Genomic DNA, 16,220 nt, shown 5'->3' with positions numbered 1-16,220 from the left:
GCGGTTCTGCCTCCGGAAGCATCTGGAAGAGGCACGGCCACAAGTCAAGGGGGATGGATCGCTGGGGCCCAGGGAGGGGGCGGAGGTGAGCGTCCTCCCGAGTGACGGAAATGTTCTAAAAATGGGCAGAGGTGATGGTGGCGCGGCCCCGTGATGTGCTGGAAGCTGTGCGTTCCCCGTGGTGTGAGGATCACGCTCAGTGACGCCGAGGGGCCCCGGAGGGGAGAGCTGTGCAGCTGCAGGGGTGCCCGCCGCGGGGCCGGCCGGGGTCGGGGAACGGAGCCCCTGGCCTCCCAGCGCCTGGCGTCCCTTGGGATCCTCATGGCTCTGGAGCCACATCTGGGCGAGCCGGGGCAGCAGTAGACTCATGGGAAGGTAGCATCTGGGCCGCCTCTGGCTGGCGTGGGGGCCTCCTCTGAGGGGGTGCTCAGCCGGGGGTGCGGGGGAGCCGGGTACAGGGCCCCCCAGGATCACAGCCCGGGGGAGGGGCGAGGGCTGACCTGGGTGAGCAGATGGGGGTGAGCCCTGGCCGGGGTGCTTCCAGGACTTGGATGGGGCCGTGGGAAAGCGAGCAGCCGGAGGCAGATGTCAGGCCTCCGTCCCGCCCCGAGTCCTCCCGGGCCGCCAGCTCCACCAGCCCCTCTGCCTGCAGGAAGGCCCGGCCCAGAGAGATGCCCTGGGTCGCTACCGGCCCCACGCCCCGGCCTCGGCAGCCTGACCCTCCCCAGGAACCCCGGGACAACTCACACCCTCGGGGCACCGAGAACCCCGAGATGCGTCCCCAGATCCCTCACTGTGCCCACCCCCGGGGACCAAGTGCTGGAGCTCACAGCCTCGCCAGGAGGAGACCCTCAGACCCAGGGGACTCGGGGCCACCCCAGGACCTGGCGACACCTGCAGGACGAGCTGGGCAGCCCCGGACGTGCAGACAGGTGATGCACTGCCCGCCGCCCCCCCTGCGCTCTGTAGCCCTGTGGGCCGTGCACCTGAGCTCAGCCATGGGGTGGGTGGGGGCGGGACGCGGGGCTGCAGAGTGGGGGGGCCCTGCCCGGAGGCCAGCATCTGATTCCCGCTCCCCTTCCGCATGCGCCCCAGGGCACATGTTCTATCTTTACGGATCAGGGGCCATTTGCACCACCCTCAGCTGTGGCAGAGGTAGGGAGCCCGCCCGCCCCTGCACCCTCAGGAGGGGCCTGGGGCAGTGGGTGAGGTGCCCGCACACCCCAGCCACCACCCGGCAGGCAGAGCCGGGACCCCAACGGTGTTTCCATGATTTACTGTGAGGCGGGCCCGCTTGCTTACCGTTCCCTTAGGTCCACCTAATGCCGGCTTCCCTGCCCTGCTGCTCGGCGGTTCGGGGATGGGGGGGCTGCCACACCAGGCCCACCAGCCCGCCCAGCGGGGGGATGCCTGCCGCCCTGGCAGGAATTTCCCGTGGTCGCTGACTCGGCCTCGGAGGGCTAACCCTGGCGAGCGGGCGGCCCTTGAAGGAGATGCTGCGGGACGCGGGACCTGGCCCCGAGGAGAGCTGGGCCCTGGAAGCCGCGGCCCATGCATGGGCAGCAGGGGGACTCCAGCCTAAAGTGGGGGCTTCCAGAACCCTCCTGCGTCCTCAGTGGGCAAGCACTAGTCCTGGCTAAGTCCCGGGTGGAGTCTATGGGCTCCCGTCCCCCCCACGCGCTGCCCCCACCTGGGGACGGCCCCGTGGGACCAGCCAGGGGCACGGAGTTGGGAGGTGGGATGGAGGCTGGCCAGGGGAGGCCTCATAGCAGCTGTGGTGGGGAGAGGGGGGTGTCAGACTAGCGCCCCCGGGGTTCCCGGCTGCTGGATGGACCCTGCGTTCAGTCAGCGCACCAGCCCCTCCGGGACCGTCCCTCAAAAGCCGTACTGTGGCCGCCGTGCAGCATGTAGGGGCAGCCCTGCTTCCCCAGCCTCAGGAAGGGAGCCCACGGGAACCACAGCCAGGGCTAGGGTGCAGGACGCGCATTGTCTTGAAAATGCAGGCGGCCCGGAGCCAAGGCCCCAGAGAGTGACCACTGGGCCACTCGGGCAGATTGGTGCCCAGGGAGCAGGGCCTGTCGGCAGAGCGCAGCCCAGGCCCACGGAGGGGGGGGACAGAAACTCCCCCAGCCCCGGGGAAGACCCGCCTTAGCTTAGAGGCAGAGTCAGCTGCAGGTGCGCAGATCCTGCGCCAGGCTGGACCCAGGGAACCGAGGACGTGGGGCATGGGCCACACGCTGCGTCCAACTAGGGGCGTGAGCAAGGTGCTCCGGACGTGGGGGTCCTGGGGGACCTCATGAAGTAATGCGGGGGCTCCCTGGCTCCCAGCGCGGTCCACGGCCTGGGCACCCGCACACCTGGGCTCATAGGCGGGCGCCACGTCCCCACTGAGTCAGGGGCTGGCGCCGGGAGCTCAGCCCCTCAGGGTCCCTCTTTGGTCCTGGGTGTCCCCGGGCAAGGCCTCCCTGCTGTGCAAGCCTACCAGGACAGGGCCCTGGACACACGTAGGCCCGTGGGCAGCCGAGGGGCGGGGGAGCATGTCCTCTCCGGGAGCCTCTCCTAGCTCCGGCCCCCTCCCCCGGCCGAGAGCAGCTGTAGGACGTGCTGATTCCGATCAGCAGATGCCCATGCTTTAATTTTCCTGGATTTATGGCCTCTTCTGTGGTTTCATTACTGAGATAAGGAGGGAGCCCGTCACTGTCAGGCGGCGCTGGGGATGTGCAGCCGATAAACACCGATGTGGCTTGGTCCCGCGGGGGGCAGAAGAGCAGGGAAGCCCCCCACCTCACTCAAGGCGCCTATGAAAGCCCCACAGTGAGCGTCCCGCTCGATGGGAGAGACTGAAGCTTGGCCCCTAAGATCAGAAACAAAGCAAGGGGACGCCTGGGGGTTCAGCGGTTGAACATCTGCCTTGGGCTCAGGTCGTGACCCTGGGGTCCTGGAATCGAGTCCTGCGTCAGGCTCCTCGCTCAGTGGGGTGTCTGCTTGGGATTCTCTCTCCACCCCCCCAAATAAATAAAGTCTTAAGACATGTAAAAATTCAGGAGCACCCGAGGAGCCCAGTCACTTGAGCACCTGCCTCTGGCTCAGGTCGGGGTCCTGGGGTCGAGCCCCGCATCAGGCTCCTTGCCCCATGGGGAGTCTGCTTCTCCCTCTCCCTCTGCCCCTCCCCCTGCTTGCTTGTGCACGTGTGCTCTCTCTCTCTCTCTGTCTCTTTCTGTGTCTCTCAAATAAATAGAAAAGTCCTTTAAAAATATAAGACCACTTCTAAAAAAAAATAAAATATGTAAAAATCCATTTAACGAGAGACGTGCAAGGCCTCAGGAATGAACCAAATCGCTGAAGCCCTGAGGGGAGTCAGAGCTCTGGGACCGAGTGCGCGGTGTCCGTTGGGTCGGCAGGTACGGCAGTGAGGCCACCGCGGCCCCCCAGGTTGCTCCGTGACCTCGTGAAATACCCCCCAGGGGCTGCTCATAGGATGGAAGCAGCCAAACGAAAGGGACACACAGACGTGCTGCGAGCCTGAAGCAGCCAGCGTCGCCTCGAGGGGGAGGCGGGGCCAGCACAGCTGCTCCACAGGGCCAGTGCCAAGGGGTCAGCGCCACGGGGTCAGGCCCAGGGCCATCAGAGGGCCCTGCCCTGAAGGCTCAGCTGGGAAACTCTGGGAGGAAGGGGCGTGTCCTCAGCAAATGGAGTGGGAGGCGTGGCCCAGGCGGGTGGGCAGTGACCTTGCACCCCTACCTCACACTGCATGCAAGGTCATCTGCAGAGAATCCGGGAGCTGGGGGGGTTATGAGAGGAGCCCCCCCCCCGCCAAGACTTCGATGTGGACGGACATTTCCCAGGGAAAACGCAGAAAGCGGAAAGGAAACAGGTCCTCTGCCTTAATCAAAGTAGAACCTTCTGCACCGAGAGTAAGTGGTGGGCCGGTCTGGGGGCGGAGGTGGGGGTGGGGGCTGGTCTGGGGAGGACGGTCTGGGTGCCTGGAGGGGGCGGGGCCGTTGTGGGCGCAGAGGGGCCTTGGGTCCCGGAAGGTGAGGAGCAACCCCATTTCAGAAATATCCAAACATTGGAAGCAATGTGTCCGCCGAGATGTGCAGCTGGCAAGCCCAGGAGCCTTGTCGGGGAGCCCCCCTCCCTGCGCCCCCTCCCGCCCGGACCCTGGTGGCTGGAGAGCAGCGGCCACGGGAGGTGGTGGTGGGGGGGAAGAATTAGGCCCTACACCTTGGGGGACCGAGACCTGTCTTTCTTGCTGGGGGGTCCCTCCCGGGTGGATGGAGGGACGACAGAAGCGTGTGTCTGTCAGAATGAAGGTCGGGGCCACGTCCCTGGGGAGAGTGCTCCCAGGTGCAGGCTGCTACAAGAGTCCTGGGTCCTGGGTACTTGTCACGGCCTATGACGCCTGACCACGGGGGGCAGAGTGGGCGGGCGGGGTCCCCAGGGAGGCCCACCCCATGGCCAGGGCTCCTCTGCCTCTCAGGGTCGGGGAAGGTGGAAGTGTGGTGCCTCCAGGAAGACCCGGCCCCACCCCACCCCGCGGCCCCTCTGCCCCCCTGGCCCAGCAGAGCCCTGCGTGTCCTCCCAGCACGCTGACTGGCCTCCAGCAGCCACACGCTCCGGCCACCTAAAGTCAGATGAGCAGCACCCCCAGGGGCTGCGGGGACCTGGGGGGACCTGGGGGGATCTGGGGGCAGGGAGCACTGGCGGGGGCTGAGCCCTGCGTGTGGAGGGAGCTGGGACAGCAGGCCCACGTCTCTGCTCCCGCCAGTCCCCAGGGCCGCAGGACCAGGGCAAGGCGCTGACCGCTGGGAGCCCTGGTTGCCCCTGTGCACGAGGGGGTGCCAGCCCCTCCGTCCCTGCCAACCCCGCGGCGCTACTCTCCAGCCCGCCCCCTGGGCAGGTGACCCGAAGCAGCAGCATTAGGTCTGCAGCGACCCCCTGGGGCCACCAGCCCTTCAGGACCCAGGAGCTGCGACCAACAGCAATACTCCTCCCGGATGTGGAGGCTGAAGTGCGGAGGGGCCAGCAGGGCGGCGACTCCCTGCCGCCCCCGGGGCAGCCGCCTCCTGCTCCTGCTGTCTCCGTGGCCGCAGCACCGCACACGCCCTCCACCCGGCGTGTCCCCTTCTCTCCCAAGGACCCTGTGGTCGGGTCTCGGGACCATCTGATTAGTCCAGGATGATCGCATCGCACGGTCGTCCACTCGTTACGTCTGCAGCCCTGTTCCCCAACAAGGACCTGGTTGGGGGTCATGGACATTAGCACGAGGACATGTTTTTGGGGGGGCTTCTGTTTGAGCCATCTCAGCCCCAGGACTCCTCCCGGGGTCCCAGCCGCCCGGCCCCTGCCCGTCCAGCCCCCCCGCCCCTGCACCCAGACCCCAGCCTGGGGACCCCATGGAGGAGCCGGGCGGGCGGCCTGGGCGAGGGCCAGGCAGCTGGGGGGCCCCGGCGGACGCCACCTGCTGCCGGGCGGATCTTCTCAGCAGCCTCCTTGCGGCTTATGGGGCGGCCACCCGGCCAGGGACCCCCCCGCATTGCCGGGGCTGGTGCCTCCTCGCTCGCTTACTTCTCCTCAGTGGGACCGTAGACGCTTTATGTTTGATGCACTCATCGGGTGAGAAACAAATGTGCCCTGGGTCCCCAGGGTCCCCATCTCCGGGGGCGTCCAGATGCCGCCGAGGGGCCCAGACCAGGGCGGGGGGGGGGACACTTGGGGTGCACGCGGGACGACCCAGGGCAGTGGCCCCTGAAAATCCCAACCAGTGACTTCCAGAAATGCCGGTGACCAGACATAAGGGCCAGCCCACAGCGAACCCGGGGTGCGGACCCCCTTTCCCCACTCACACGAGAGGCGAGTAGGCGGCCCCCAAACCCAGGATATTTCTGATCGCGGCCTCGCGAGGAGCCTGGGAGGACAGCGCGTGTTTGCAACGGGCGGCAGTGGCTGCGCAGTTGGCAAAGCGCGGGGAGCCCCACGCTCAGGAGCGAAGCAAATCCCAAACACACGTTTTTGTAAATCCCCCTGGGCTCGGCCTGGGGACCCCAAGCAACGAGAGGTTGCGGGGTGACAGGTAGAGAATCTGAGGGTTCTGAGGGCTGGCAGGTGCCGGGGCACAGACTCAGCCCCGGGTGGGCGGGCGCCGGGGAGATAGGAAGCTGCCCAGAGGAGCTCCCGCGGGGGGTGGGGGGACACGGGGACGGGACAAAAGAATAAAAGTGTCGTTATTCAGGGCACAGAGGAAGATCTGAGGAGTCGGGAGCTCTGATCCGCGGGTGGAGGACTCAGGGGGCCACGAGGGAAACCCGCCGAGATGAACTGCAGGACCCCAACGCCATTTCCATTGGGAGCCCCGCGGACCAGCGGGTCTTGACCAGTGGACCCCCAGCCTGGGTGCCCGGATGGGGGCCGGGAGTGGCCACACCCTGTGCAGAGGGGGCGACGGAGGACCCCTCACCTGGATGTGGGGCCTCCCCGCCACCTGCCGTCCTTGGGGCACCTGTGGTGGGCAAGCGGGAGCGGGCGCCGTGCCCCCGGGGGTCTGGCTGGAGCCGCCTCGTGCAGCCCCGTGGACCAGGGTGACATGGGCTGGGGGTCAGGTCAGGCCCGGCCCCGGCGGGAAATGAACCGGTGTGGACTCTGTCAAGGGCAAGCGTGTCGTCTGTGCTGATTGACCGGCGGCACCCCTGGGGGGTCCAGCTCGGCGGCCTCGGGTGGGCCCTGGTGCGGGAGCAGGGGCGCCCCGGGACCCGTCCGGCCATGCGGGAGGTACTGCAGGGTGTGTCATGTGTTTTATCGCTCTTTGCAAACTGTGTGCTGCGTGTGTTTGTCTCCATTACATTGACGGTGAAGTGGCTGCGCGTCCGTACCCGCGGACCGTTGTGAGTTGCGGGGTGACCCTCGCACGGAGGGGGAAATGGGGACTTGCAGGGGATGCACGGAGCAGGCCGCGGACACACAGCACCGACCGCCCGGCGCTCACGGGGCTCCCAGCTCCCAGGAGGCCTCGGTGGCCGCGGCCACTCTCCGTGCCTCTCCGAGGGATGTCTGGAACGTCGCGTGATTTGAAAGTGGCGTCAGACCGAGGCGCCCCCTCCCCCGTGTGGCAGGACCTGCCCTCCCCCCCTCCGTGGGAAGGCCCCAGGGCTGTGCCCAGATGTGTGCGCTGTGTCCCCGGCCCGCAGTCCCTGCCAGCCTCCCACAGGGCCCTGAGCGCGGTGGGGGGGGGGGGGGCAAGTCAGCACCCAGGGCAAGAGCAGCCCCCCCACCCCCTCCCCCATGCTCCAGCCCTGCTGCTAAGCCACAGCCCAGAATCGATCCCATTGTAATTGGGACTTGGAAGAGGTTTAATATTTAACTGGATTAAATATTTAAACAGGAGGAGATGACAGGTGCACGGCAGCCCCCGGGAGAGGACGGCAGCCCCCGGGAGAGGACGGCAGCTTCTACAGTTGGGGGGCAGCCCCCGCCCCGGGGAGGGCGCGCCTCCGACACCTGCCTTCCGGAGATCAGGGCAGGCCAGGGGTTTCCTGCTCTCCACCGGCTGGGCGGACCGAGGGCCTCTCCGGTGCCCTATTTATTGAGTGCCAACTGTATGCCCTGCAGGGCCGGGGGGATGAGCCTGCCCTGCAAACACCCCCGGGAGGCCTGGAGGGGCTGCCTCCTTCGGGAAGCCTGCCTGGACTGGGCCAGCTCCCCATTACTCATGCCATCCCCCCCAGCACGTCCCCTGCACCAGCGTCATTTGTAAGGATGTCTGTTAGGCCCAGTTTGGCTCCAGAGGACGGGACGCCGTAGGGACAACTGCACGGCTGTCTTCATGGGGCGTGCAGTCAGCTGGACACCTGACCTTGACCCTGGGGCTCCCCACGCAGCACAGGTGGCCTGGCTGGGGGCGCGAGGCTGCGGGGGAGGCCCTGCTCCCCACTCTCCGGGGGCAGTCAGGGCACCGTGCCCTGGGAGGGCACAGGTCCGTGTCACCCCAGTCAGGAAGGCTGCCTGGGGGTCGCTCCCCATCCAGCTCCCCGTGGGGCTGTCCCTTGTCCTGAGGCCCCATCCCCTCGTCTGTGCCCCACAGTCATGGGGCTGCCTCCCCGCTGGTGTGAGTCTAAATCCCCTCCTCCTATGAGGACACCGGCCGGGCCGTGGGTGACAGCCGACCCCAACGACCTCATCCTAACCCCACTGTCTACAAAGACCCTGCTTCCAAGTAAGGTCCCCCTCGCAGGCACCGGGGAGTGAAGACGAGGACTATGTTGGGGGGACACATCCACATCCACCCCATTGCCAGGGGTCACCTCCGCGAGGATGAGGGGCTCAGACAGGTGGGCAGCAGGCAGCCCCAGCCCCTCAAGAGCCCCCGCTCGCCAGTCCCTGACTCCAAGCTGACAGACGACACTGAGGTGGGGTGCAGGTGGGACATGGGAACGCGCTGGGCAGCAGAGGCCCCCCAGGTGGTCAGAGACGGTGGCCTGGGCCCCACCTGTCCTCAGGAGCCAAGAACAGGGACATCCTTGCTGACTCTCATTGTTCTTCCTTCCACACTTTGGAACATTTGCCCCGCTCCTGCCCCCCGAAAGCACCGGCGAAGCGGGTGGGGCTGTTCTAGAATGCCCAGGTGCTGACACCTCCCCGACTCCCGCGCGGGGAGGGTGTCCTGGGCTGGGCTCTGGGAGGGACAGGACGGCCAGGCAGGGTGCAGCCCCCGGCCACCCGGCCACCCACAGGGCTCACGGGGCCTCCGGCGGGGTCGGGAAAGCCAGCGCAGGGCCCGGGGGCCTCAGGCTGTGTCCTGGCGGGCGGTGGGGCGCAGGGAGGCCAGGCCAGGCCGTTTCCCACCCAGCACCCCCCCCGGGGCCTCGCTGCACCGCATCTGTGCAATGTCAGCTCCGTGCGGGAGGAAGTGAGCAGGGCGGCCGGGCCCTCGTGATGTCTTGCAGACCCCAGGAACCCAGAGAGACAGAGCCCAGGGTGACGACGGTGTTCCAGGTGGCCCCGGGCTTCCTGACGGAGCCTCGTCCTCGTGGGGGCGCTCCGGAGCAGGCATGCGCTCCCACCCGAGCCTCAGTTTCCCAGACTGTGACGCCAGCCAGGGGCACCGATGCCCGACTCTGGACTTCCTGCTGCAGGTGTGGCCCCGGGGGGAGCAGAGGAGGCGAGCGCTGGCCGCGGGAGTCTCCACGGCCCCCCGCCCCCCGCCCTGGATGCCCGGGAAACCGTGACCCCGATTGCCCGAAGCTGCTGGTGCCAGAGCAGGGCAGCAGTTTGCTCCCTTCTGCCCCGGGCGCCCGGCCACCCCGGGGTGCAAGCCGTTCCCGGAGCCTCGATCCTCATTCTGGGCTCTGACCAGCTCTGCGGGCCGCTGGCCCTGGGGTCGTGGGGGGCTCCGCGGAGGTGCAGGGTGGCAGGAGGCTGCTTGCCCCCCAGGCTGGGCATGCGGTGGATGGAGGCCAGGACAGGGGTGCCCCCCGCCCCACCCCCCACCCCACCCCCGCAGTGAGCCCTGCCCCACCTGTCCTGGGGTGAGCACTGCTGCCACAACCTGGCCAGGCCTACGGATGGGTCCTCTCCCAGCAGGAGCCCACCAGCCAGTCACCAGGAAGGGGCAAGTCCAAGGCAGCCTTGGGGTTCCACAGGTAGCCAGGGACCCTCCGAGGGAAGCTGAGGCACAGTGCATAGAGCCAACATGGTGGGCAGCGCGGGGGGGATTGTGGCCCACACGGCAAGCAGGTGTTCGTGGGGCGGAATCCCGACCCTCTCCCCCCAGAGGACGTGGCCCGGCTCCCTGTTCTGGTCTGCTGGGCTCGAGGGGGCCCCCAGCCACTGCTGCACAGGTGACCAGATGGATGGACAGATCCTGGCTCACCTGGGAAACCCTAGAACCGGTGCACTCACGTATAAGGTCCCGTGGGACCCTCTGGCTGGGTTAAAGCCCAAACCTGGGGGCTTCCCCGGGGACCCTGGTGGGCCTAGTGTCCCCTCAGGGGGCAGCTGCCTGCAGGGCCACGGGGGTCCCATGGGAGAGGCACGTGGGGGTGTTGTATGGGGGCCCCTGCTCTTCTGGGGGGGCTGGCCCCCTTCTTCTCCCTGGTGGACGGACGGAGGACACCAGGACAGCGTCCGGAGCAAGCTGCTGGCTAGGCATCTGTCACCAGGGCGCAAGCTCCAGCTCACCTACGTCAGAGTGTCCGCCCGGTCCCTGACCACCCAGCCCTGGCCTGGCTCTTCCCTGGGGCCAGTGGACCACTGGCCGCACCCCGCCGTGAGCCATCAGCCCTCAGGGCACCGGGTGGGGGTGGTCCCTGGGGTCGTCGCCCGCTGGGGAGGGGCTGGGGCTGGGTCTAGAGCACAGGGCTCGGGATGGGCCCGTCCTGGCCGGGCCCAGGCAAGGGCTGCAGGTCCCCAGGGAGCAGTCCCTCGAAGCAGGGCTCAAATCAATCCAAACCGTGGCTCTGGTCGCCGTCCAGGCACTCAGCCCGCGTTCCAGGGAGCTGGATCAATGCTGAGGTCCCTGGAGCCGGGGAAGAGCATGGCCAGGAGTGGCGGGTGGGGGGGGGGCTCCCCTTGCCCTCACCACTGTCTGCCCGCCCCACGGGGATGTTGCAGGTGCTCACGGCTAGAGAGGGGCCCAGCCGGGGCAGAGGTGTGTGGGGCTCAGGGCCCGTCTGGACCAGTTGACCCCCGTCCCCTCCTCCACAGGACGCCTGTCTTGAGCCCCTCTGCCCCCCAGCCCTCTCGCCCTCTCTGGGACCCCAGCCTGTCTCCCCGCTCATGCTGGGGGAGTCCCCTCCATGCCCCAGGGGCCTGGATCCCCGCAGAAGCACAGGCCTGGGCGCGACAGGGAACTCACCAGAGGTGCTGAACAGGTGGTACGCTCACCAGCTCAGGAACATGCAGTTGGCCCCGGGGGGCCCCGGCACGAGGGGGTGGTGGGGACGGCGGGCCCAGACACCAGCCCCTCGCTGGCCGGCCTTCTGCCTCTGGACGGTCCCACCTGGCCACCTGGATGTGGACGTGGACAGAGAGGCCCGGGGGGGACGCGGAGCTCCAGACTCTGCCCGGGACCCAAGGGGCAGCCTGCCAGCAGGGAAGCAGGACCCCTGCCAGCTCTCGTTCATGGGGACCATCGGGCATTGATAGCCCCCCGAAGGTCAGAGGGCTACCATGAAGCTCAGGGTGGGCGCCCTCTGGCTCGGTCCTCACCCACCTCCTCCCCCAGATGGGTCCTGGGCGTCTGTGAGTCATGGCACATGTGGCCCAATCCCAAAATAAAATATTTGGATTCGAGGACTGATGGCCTTGAAATGCAAATATTGCTTCTCTGTTTCCAACGGTCGCATTCGGGCCTCCTGGAGCCCGGACAGCTCCTGGCTGAGATGCCCAGTGCCCACGGCCCCTGAGGGGAGCCAGGCGGGGCGGCTCTTTGCACCCCTGGGTTCATCCAGGGAGTGGGTGCGGGAGACGGAGGTTGATCGGGAGGCACCCCGAAGTCCGTACCCTAGGCTCTCGGGGGGTGCCCACCATGGCCGGGTCCCCGGGCATACTGGCCCACCTCTGCGAGGCCTGTTGGCCGGGCGGTCCTGCACCCCGAGGCCCCTCCCCACGGCTGTACAGGGGTGCTGGACGCGGTGGGCAGGCTGCGGGGACCCCAGGGCCTGGATGCGAGGGAGAGGCGGGAGGCAGGGACCCGAGGGCCCAGCAGCCCTCTTGAGGCTGCCAGGTGGCCTCCCGTTGCCGATTCTCTAAGGCCTTCCTGGGGAGCTGTGTGTTCTGCGGCCCGGTCCCCCGACCCTGGGGAGCAGGGGCTCAGTTGGTGAGGGCAGCCATTGTCACAGGAGGGCCGCCCGGAGCTGGGGTGCAGCTGGGATAGCCCTGGGCCGTGGGCTGCAGGGCCCTGAGGACACCCGGGCATGTGTCCCTGACACGGAGGGTGGGGGGTGCTCTCCAGGCTCACCTTCTCTGGAGGCGAGGGCGGATGGGGCGCTCGGGCTGGGGGGCACGCAGGGCTCTGTGGCCAGCCTGCTTCCAGACAGGACCCCTGCGAAGAGCCCCCAGGCCCCACCAGAGTAGGGGTGGCAGGGAGGGAGGGCCAGACCCCAGGCTGGAGGGGGCCGGAGGGGGCTGGAGGGGGCGAGGCGCCCGGGCTGGGGGCACAGTGCAGTGGTGAACCAGGGCATGGGCAGCCCCCGTGGGCAGGCTGAGCTCTGCTGGGACAGGGAGGGGGCTCCGGAGCTGCGACTGCAGGGCCACCCTCGGCTCCGACGGCTCCGACGGCTCCAACGAAGTCTCTAGCGGGGACACACACCCACCAGGTGAGCCCCAGGTCCCACGTCACGCGTGGGGGGCACGCCACCCTCTGGCCTACACTTGGGTTTCCGCCTCTCAGGGAGCAGATGCAGCCCCGGATCTGGGCCAGGCCGCTTGTGACCTCGGCCGCTCCGCCGTGGATTCGGCCTGAGGACGCTGGCGCCTGAGCCCCAGGGCCGAGGGTCTGGGGGCGCATTCCCTTCCTCCTTCTGGCCCGGGCATGGAGGGTGAGCGGGCTGAGGCCTCCAGCGGCCCCCCACCCGGCCGGGGCATCGGACACGCGGCGGGTCCTCGGCCGGGCGGGGCCCCAGGTGTGGAGGGAGGTGGCCGGCCCGTGTGCGCGGGGCTCGGACACAGGGGCGGGGTTGTCAGGCAACCGCCAGTGGGGCTGCGTCGGGGCTCATGGGGCGAGGAGCTCAGCCTCCCTGCTCACCCCTGGCCACTTGCTAAGGTGTGGTCACCGGACGGAGCCGGGACGGTGTCCCTCGGGCTGGGGTGGCCGGGGCCCTGGGGGGGAGGATACTGGTCCTGCGCCCCGAGTCCCGCCCTTGGACGCGGGCTGGTGAAGCTCGGGGTCCTGCCCAGCACCCCACCAGGCGAGCCGGACGCCTGCTCCTGCGCACTCAGGACCTGCCGGGTGCCCAGCCCTCGGCCTGAGTCTTGTAGGTCAGGGCCTCCCACACCAGGCCTGGGCTGCAGCCGGGGGTCCCTGCATCTCGGGACCCTCAGGTCTTGGCACTGGGGGGGCCCCCCAGTAGGGGTCAGGGCACTAGCTCACTCCGGGGTCCTGGAAGCACCGCCCCGGCCACATAAGGAGCGTGGCGCCCAGACATCCGGGCCCTGACCCCCCTCGAGGCCGCACCGAGCCCCCCCTTGTAGAGCCGGGGGTTCTCAACACCCCCAAGCTTGGGGTCGGAGCTCCGCAGGAGCAGATGGCCCTGGCGCTCCCCCAGATGGGAGGCGGAGCAGCCCAGGTGCACCCGAAGCTGAGGGGCTTCCCCTGCATGGAGCTCAAGGTGCTGGTGGAGGAGGACGAGCTCCTGTCTGGTCCAAGTGCGCGGCTGACGGGACCCTTCCCACCTGGGGGTGTCTGTACGCGGGAGGCCCCCCCAGCCCGGATGCCCCCCCCCAGCCGCCCAAGCCGCCTGCCAGGAGCACTGTGCACTGACGGAGAGCCCTCCCCGCTGCCTCGGTGGGGAGGTTCCGGCCTCAGCACCAGCCTTCTGCGTTAACTGCGGGTTCCGTGGGGTTTACTCCCCCCGTGATGTTCCGTGGGCATGTCCCGGGACTTTCTATGGCCCCGGGGCACAGTCTGGGCGCCAGAGACCGTGCACGGGGGGGCCGGGCCTTGTCAGGGCCTGGAAAGAGCCGGTAAGGGCGCCCAGGGGCTGAGAGGTGGGGAGCCCAGGCTCCTTCAGATCCGCCTGCTGGATGCTCGGCCTTTTGACCCGCAGCACCCCGGTGTCCTCCCAGGGGCGGCCATGGGGGTCCGCAACCCCTTTCCCCTGGCCCTGGGGTCTCTGCTCACACTGGCCTCTCTGGAAGCCCCCGAAGAACCCCCCCTGCAGAGCCTCCTAGCACCCGACTGCGCCTGACGGCCGGGACGGGGCCGCTGCCACCGAGGGCAGAGGATTCAGGGTCTGGGCCTGTGGGCTGAGGACCGGCCCTGCTCGGCCCGGGAATTGTGGGCATCGTGCTGCTCACAAGCCTGTGCTTCTGGACCCGAATGGAGGGATCGAGGAGCATCTCACCCCGGCTCTGGGGGTAAGCCAGGCGGTGCCAACCTTGGGGCCACCACCCCCCCCAGCGGGAGCCGGCCTGCGGAAGCCCCGGGGCCCTGGCTGCACAGGTGCCTGCACGCTGCCCTCTATGCCTGGTACCGAGCCGGGGACCCCGGGACCCCTCCTCCCGGGCTCCCCACTTGCCGCAGGCCCCTTGTGGGGAGGGCAGCCTTTCATGGGGGCTCTGAGGCCTTCGGTGCCTCCAGGGGAATCGGAGCGGGTGTGCAGACAGCCGGGCGGGGGCCGCAGGCCGGTGACGTCCAGCTCCCCCATCCTTGCGGGGCTCTGTGGTGCAGCCGCGCCCCCCCCCGCCCCGCCCCCAACTCTGTGCTTCCAGAAATGGTTTCCTGGGCCACTGGGTCTCCAGAACCTTCCAGAGCTAAACCTGACTCTCCCTATTGATCTGAGGACAATTACCCGACGGCAAACCCCATTAAGCCCTCACGCACCATTAAAGAGTTTAAAAATAACAATCGATCATCCACGCCACTGGAGGGCCAAAGTTCAGGGCGGGCAGCCTATGCCTAGGCGCAGAAAGGCACCTGCCACCTTTGATGCGGGGCAGGGGTGCTGCAGACCGGGCCCCCCAAGGTCGGGGAGGGGCAGACCCCAAAGCTGTGCCCAGGCCCATCCTGGCCCCGCCGGGTGTCCAGCACGCCGGGAAGCAGGGCGGGCCCAGGGCTAAGCCCCTGCCTCTTGCTCGGAGGTGAGGGCCCGCGTGGCCTCCACCCCCTCACCCCCCAGTCCCCAGGCCTGGTGAGCAATTCTCCAGCAAGAGCCGGAGACCGGTCGTCATAGAAACAGACCGCATTCCCAGAGTAAACCAGGGCCATCTGTGTCCCTCTCTGACCGGGGCTGGGAGTGGGAGGCCAGACGCGTGGCCTCCCCGCCCCAGATCTGCTGGTGGGACACGTAGGGTGAGGCCCCCACTTGCACGGGCACTGGTGCCAGCATCCCCTCGAGCAGGAGTCACATCCCACAGGCCCCCTGCACCACCTGGACCCCAGACCCGTTGTCCCCTGGCCCCCTAACGAAGCGCCGGGGCCCCCACTGGCCGGCAGGGACGCCGGGCCGGGCCCACGCCAGCATCAGGACCAGTGCTAGCCACCAGCCGAGGGACAGCGGGAGCCACGGGGAGCTGGACCAGGCAGGAAGGCAGGAAGGATCCCTCCCCGGGACCATGGCCCCGTGACACCTTGATTTAGAGCTCGTGGCCTCCAGACTGGGAAAATATAAATTTCAGTGTGAAGCCATCCCGTGTCTGCTCCTTTGTTATGACAGCCCTGCAAGCTCGCGCGTTTCCTTAAATAAAGGTTATCGTGGCGATCCCGAACGCGGACGCTTAACGCTTTATGTGGCGGGAACAAACGCGTCTTTAAGTCTTTTGCCGCATTTATTAATCTGTGATACACAAAGGGGACTCTGTGAGCTCAGGACAGCCCCACCCTCCGGCTGCCTGCTTCTGCCCGCAGGCCCTCCTGGCCGTCCCCCAGCCCCCGGCCTCAGTGCCAGCCCTAGGGGCGCCAGGCGACACTTGAGGGCCTGTGGCCGGGGCTCCCTCTGTGCCCGTGAGCGGGCGGGTCCACCAGGCCTGGGGTGGCCGGGCTCTGCTAGCCCCGATGCGCCCACACCTGCTGGTGCCCCTGGCCGCTCCCTGACGGCGCGAGGTGGCCCCTCTGGGGCTCTGGCAACCGTCACCGTGTGCACAAGGGACACTGGCTCAGTGCAGTGGGGGCCCAGCCCCTGCCCCCGTGAGTCTTGTAGGGCTCCCTGCTGCTCCCTGGGGACCTTCGTGCTCGCGGGGCCACTTGCTGTGGGGGACGGAGGTGCGGGCGGCCCTGGAGGCCCAGCTGGAGGGCGCAGGAGGATCTGAGGACAGCCCAGAGGGCTTCCTGGAGGAAGGGACCCCAGGGCTGAGCCCTGAGGATGGAGAGACACAGGAGGGAGAGCATCCTGCGCAGTGGCCTGGGCCGTCGGGCACCACGAGGCCAGCCTGCCCGGAGGAGGGTCCCAGGGGCTGTGGCAGGTGGCGAAGCAGGAGCTGGGGCGGAGCTCATCGGGCAGGAGCTTCCAGTAACTGTGGAGCACGTGACGTGTGTCGGGACGCGGCGCCCGCTCCCTCATGGAGGCAGG

At 68.3% G+C, this 16,220-nt stretch overlaps 1 protein-coding gene and 1 long non-coding RNA gene across 2 annotated transcripts; both read left to right on the top strand.

The window, feature by feature from the left end:
- Positions 1–163: 163 nt before the first annotated feature.
- LOC140638231 (uncharacterized) lies at positions 164–3,700 on the top strand. Its single transcript, XR_012035381.1, has 2 exons — positions 164–375; positions 653–3,700. It is a non-coding gene; the product is annotated as an uncharacterized lncRNA (long non-coding RNA).
- Positions 3,701–9,530: 5,830 nt separating this feature from the next.
- On the top strand, positions 9,531–11,289 carry LOC140637609 (uncharacterized). Its single transcript, XM_072833966.1, has 2 exons — positions 9,531–10,261; positions 10,699–11,289. The coding sequence occupies exons 1-2, from the start codon at positions 9,686–9,688 to the stop codon at positions 11,134–11,136; spliced, it is 1,014 nt and encodes a 337-aa protein (XP_072690067.1). The 5' UTR covers positions 9,531–9,685; the 3' UTR covers positions 11,137–11,289.
- Positions 11,290–16,220: the final 4,931 nt, after the last annotated feature.

Source organism: Canis lupus, chromosome 8 (genome assembly GCF_048164855.1).
Source record: "Canis lupus baileyi chromosome 8, mCanLup2.hap1, whole genome shotgun sequence".
Lineage (NCBI taxonomy): Eukaryota > Metazoa > Chordata > Mammalia > Carnivora > Canidae > Canis > Canis lupus.
This window is presented reverse-complemented; position numbering and strand designations above follow the sequence as displayed.

Excerpts from the sequence above, each read along its gene's own strand:
- LOC140637609 (XM_072833966.1), top strand. The coding sequence starts at position 9,686 with ATGGTGGGCAGCGCGGGGGGGATTGTGGCCCACACGGCAAGCAGGTGT. Across the intron at positions 10,262-10,698 it reads ACCACTGGCCGCACCCCGCC|GACGCCTGTCTTGAGCCCCT; the intron begins GTGAGCCATCAG and ends CCTCCTCCACAG.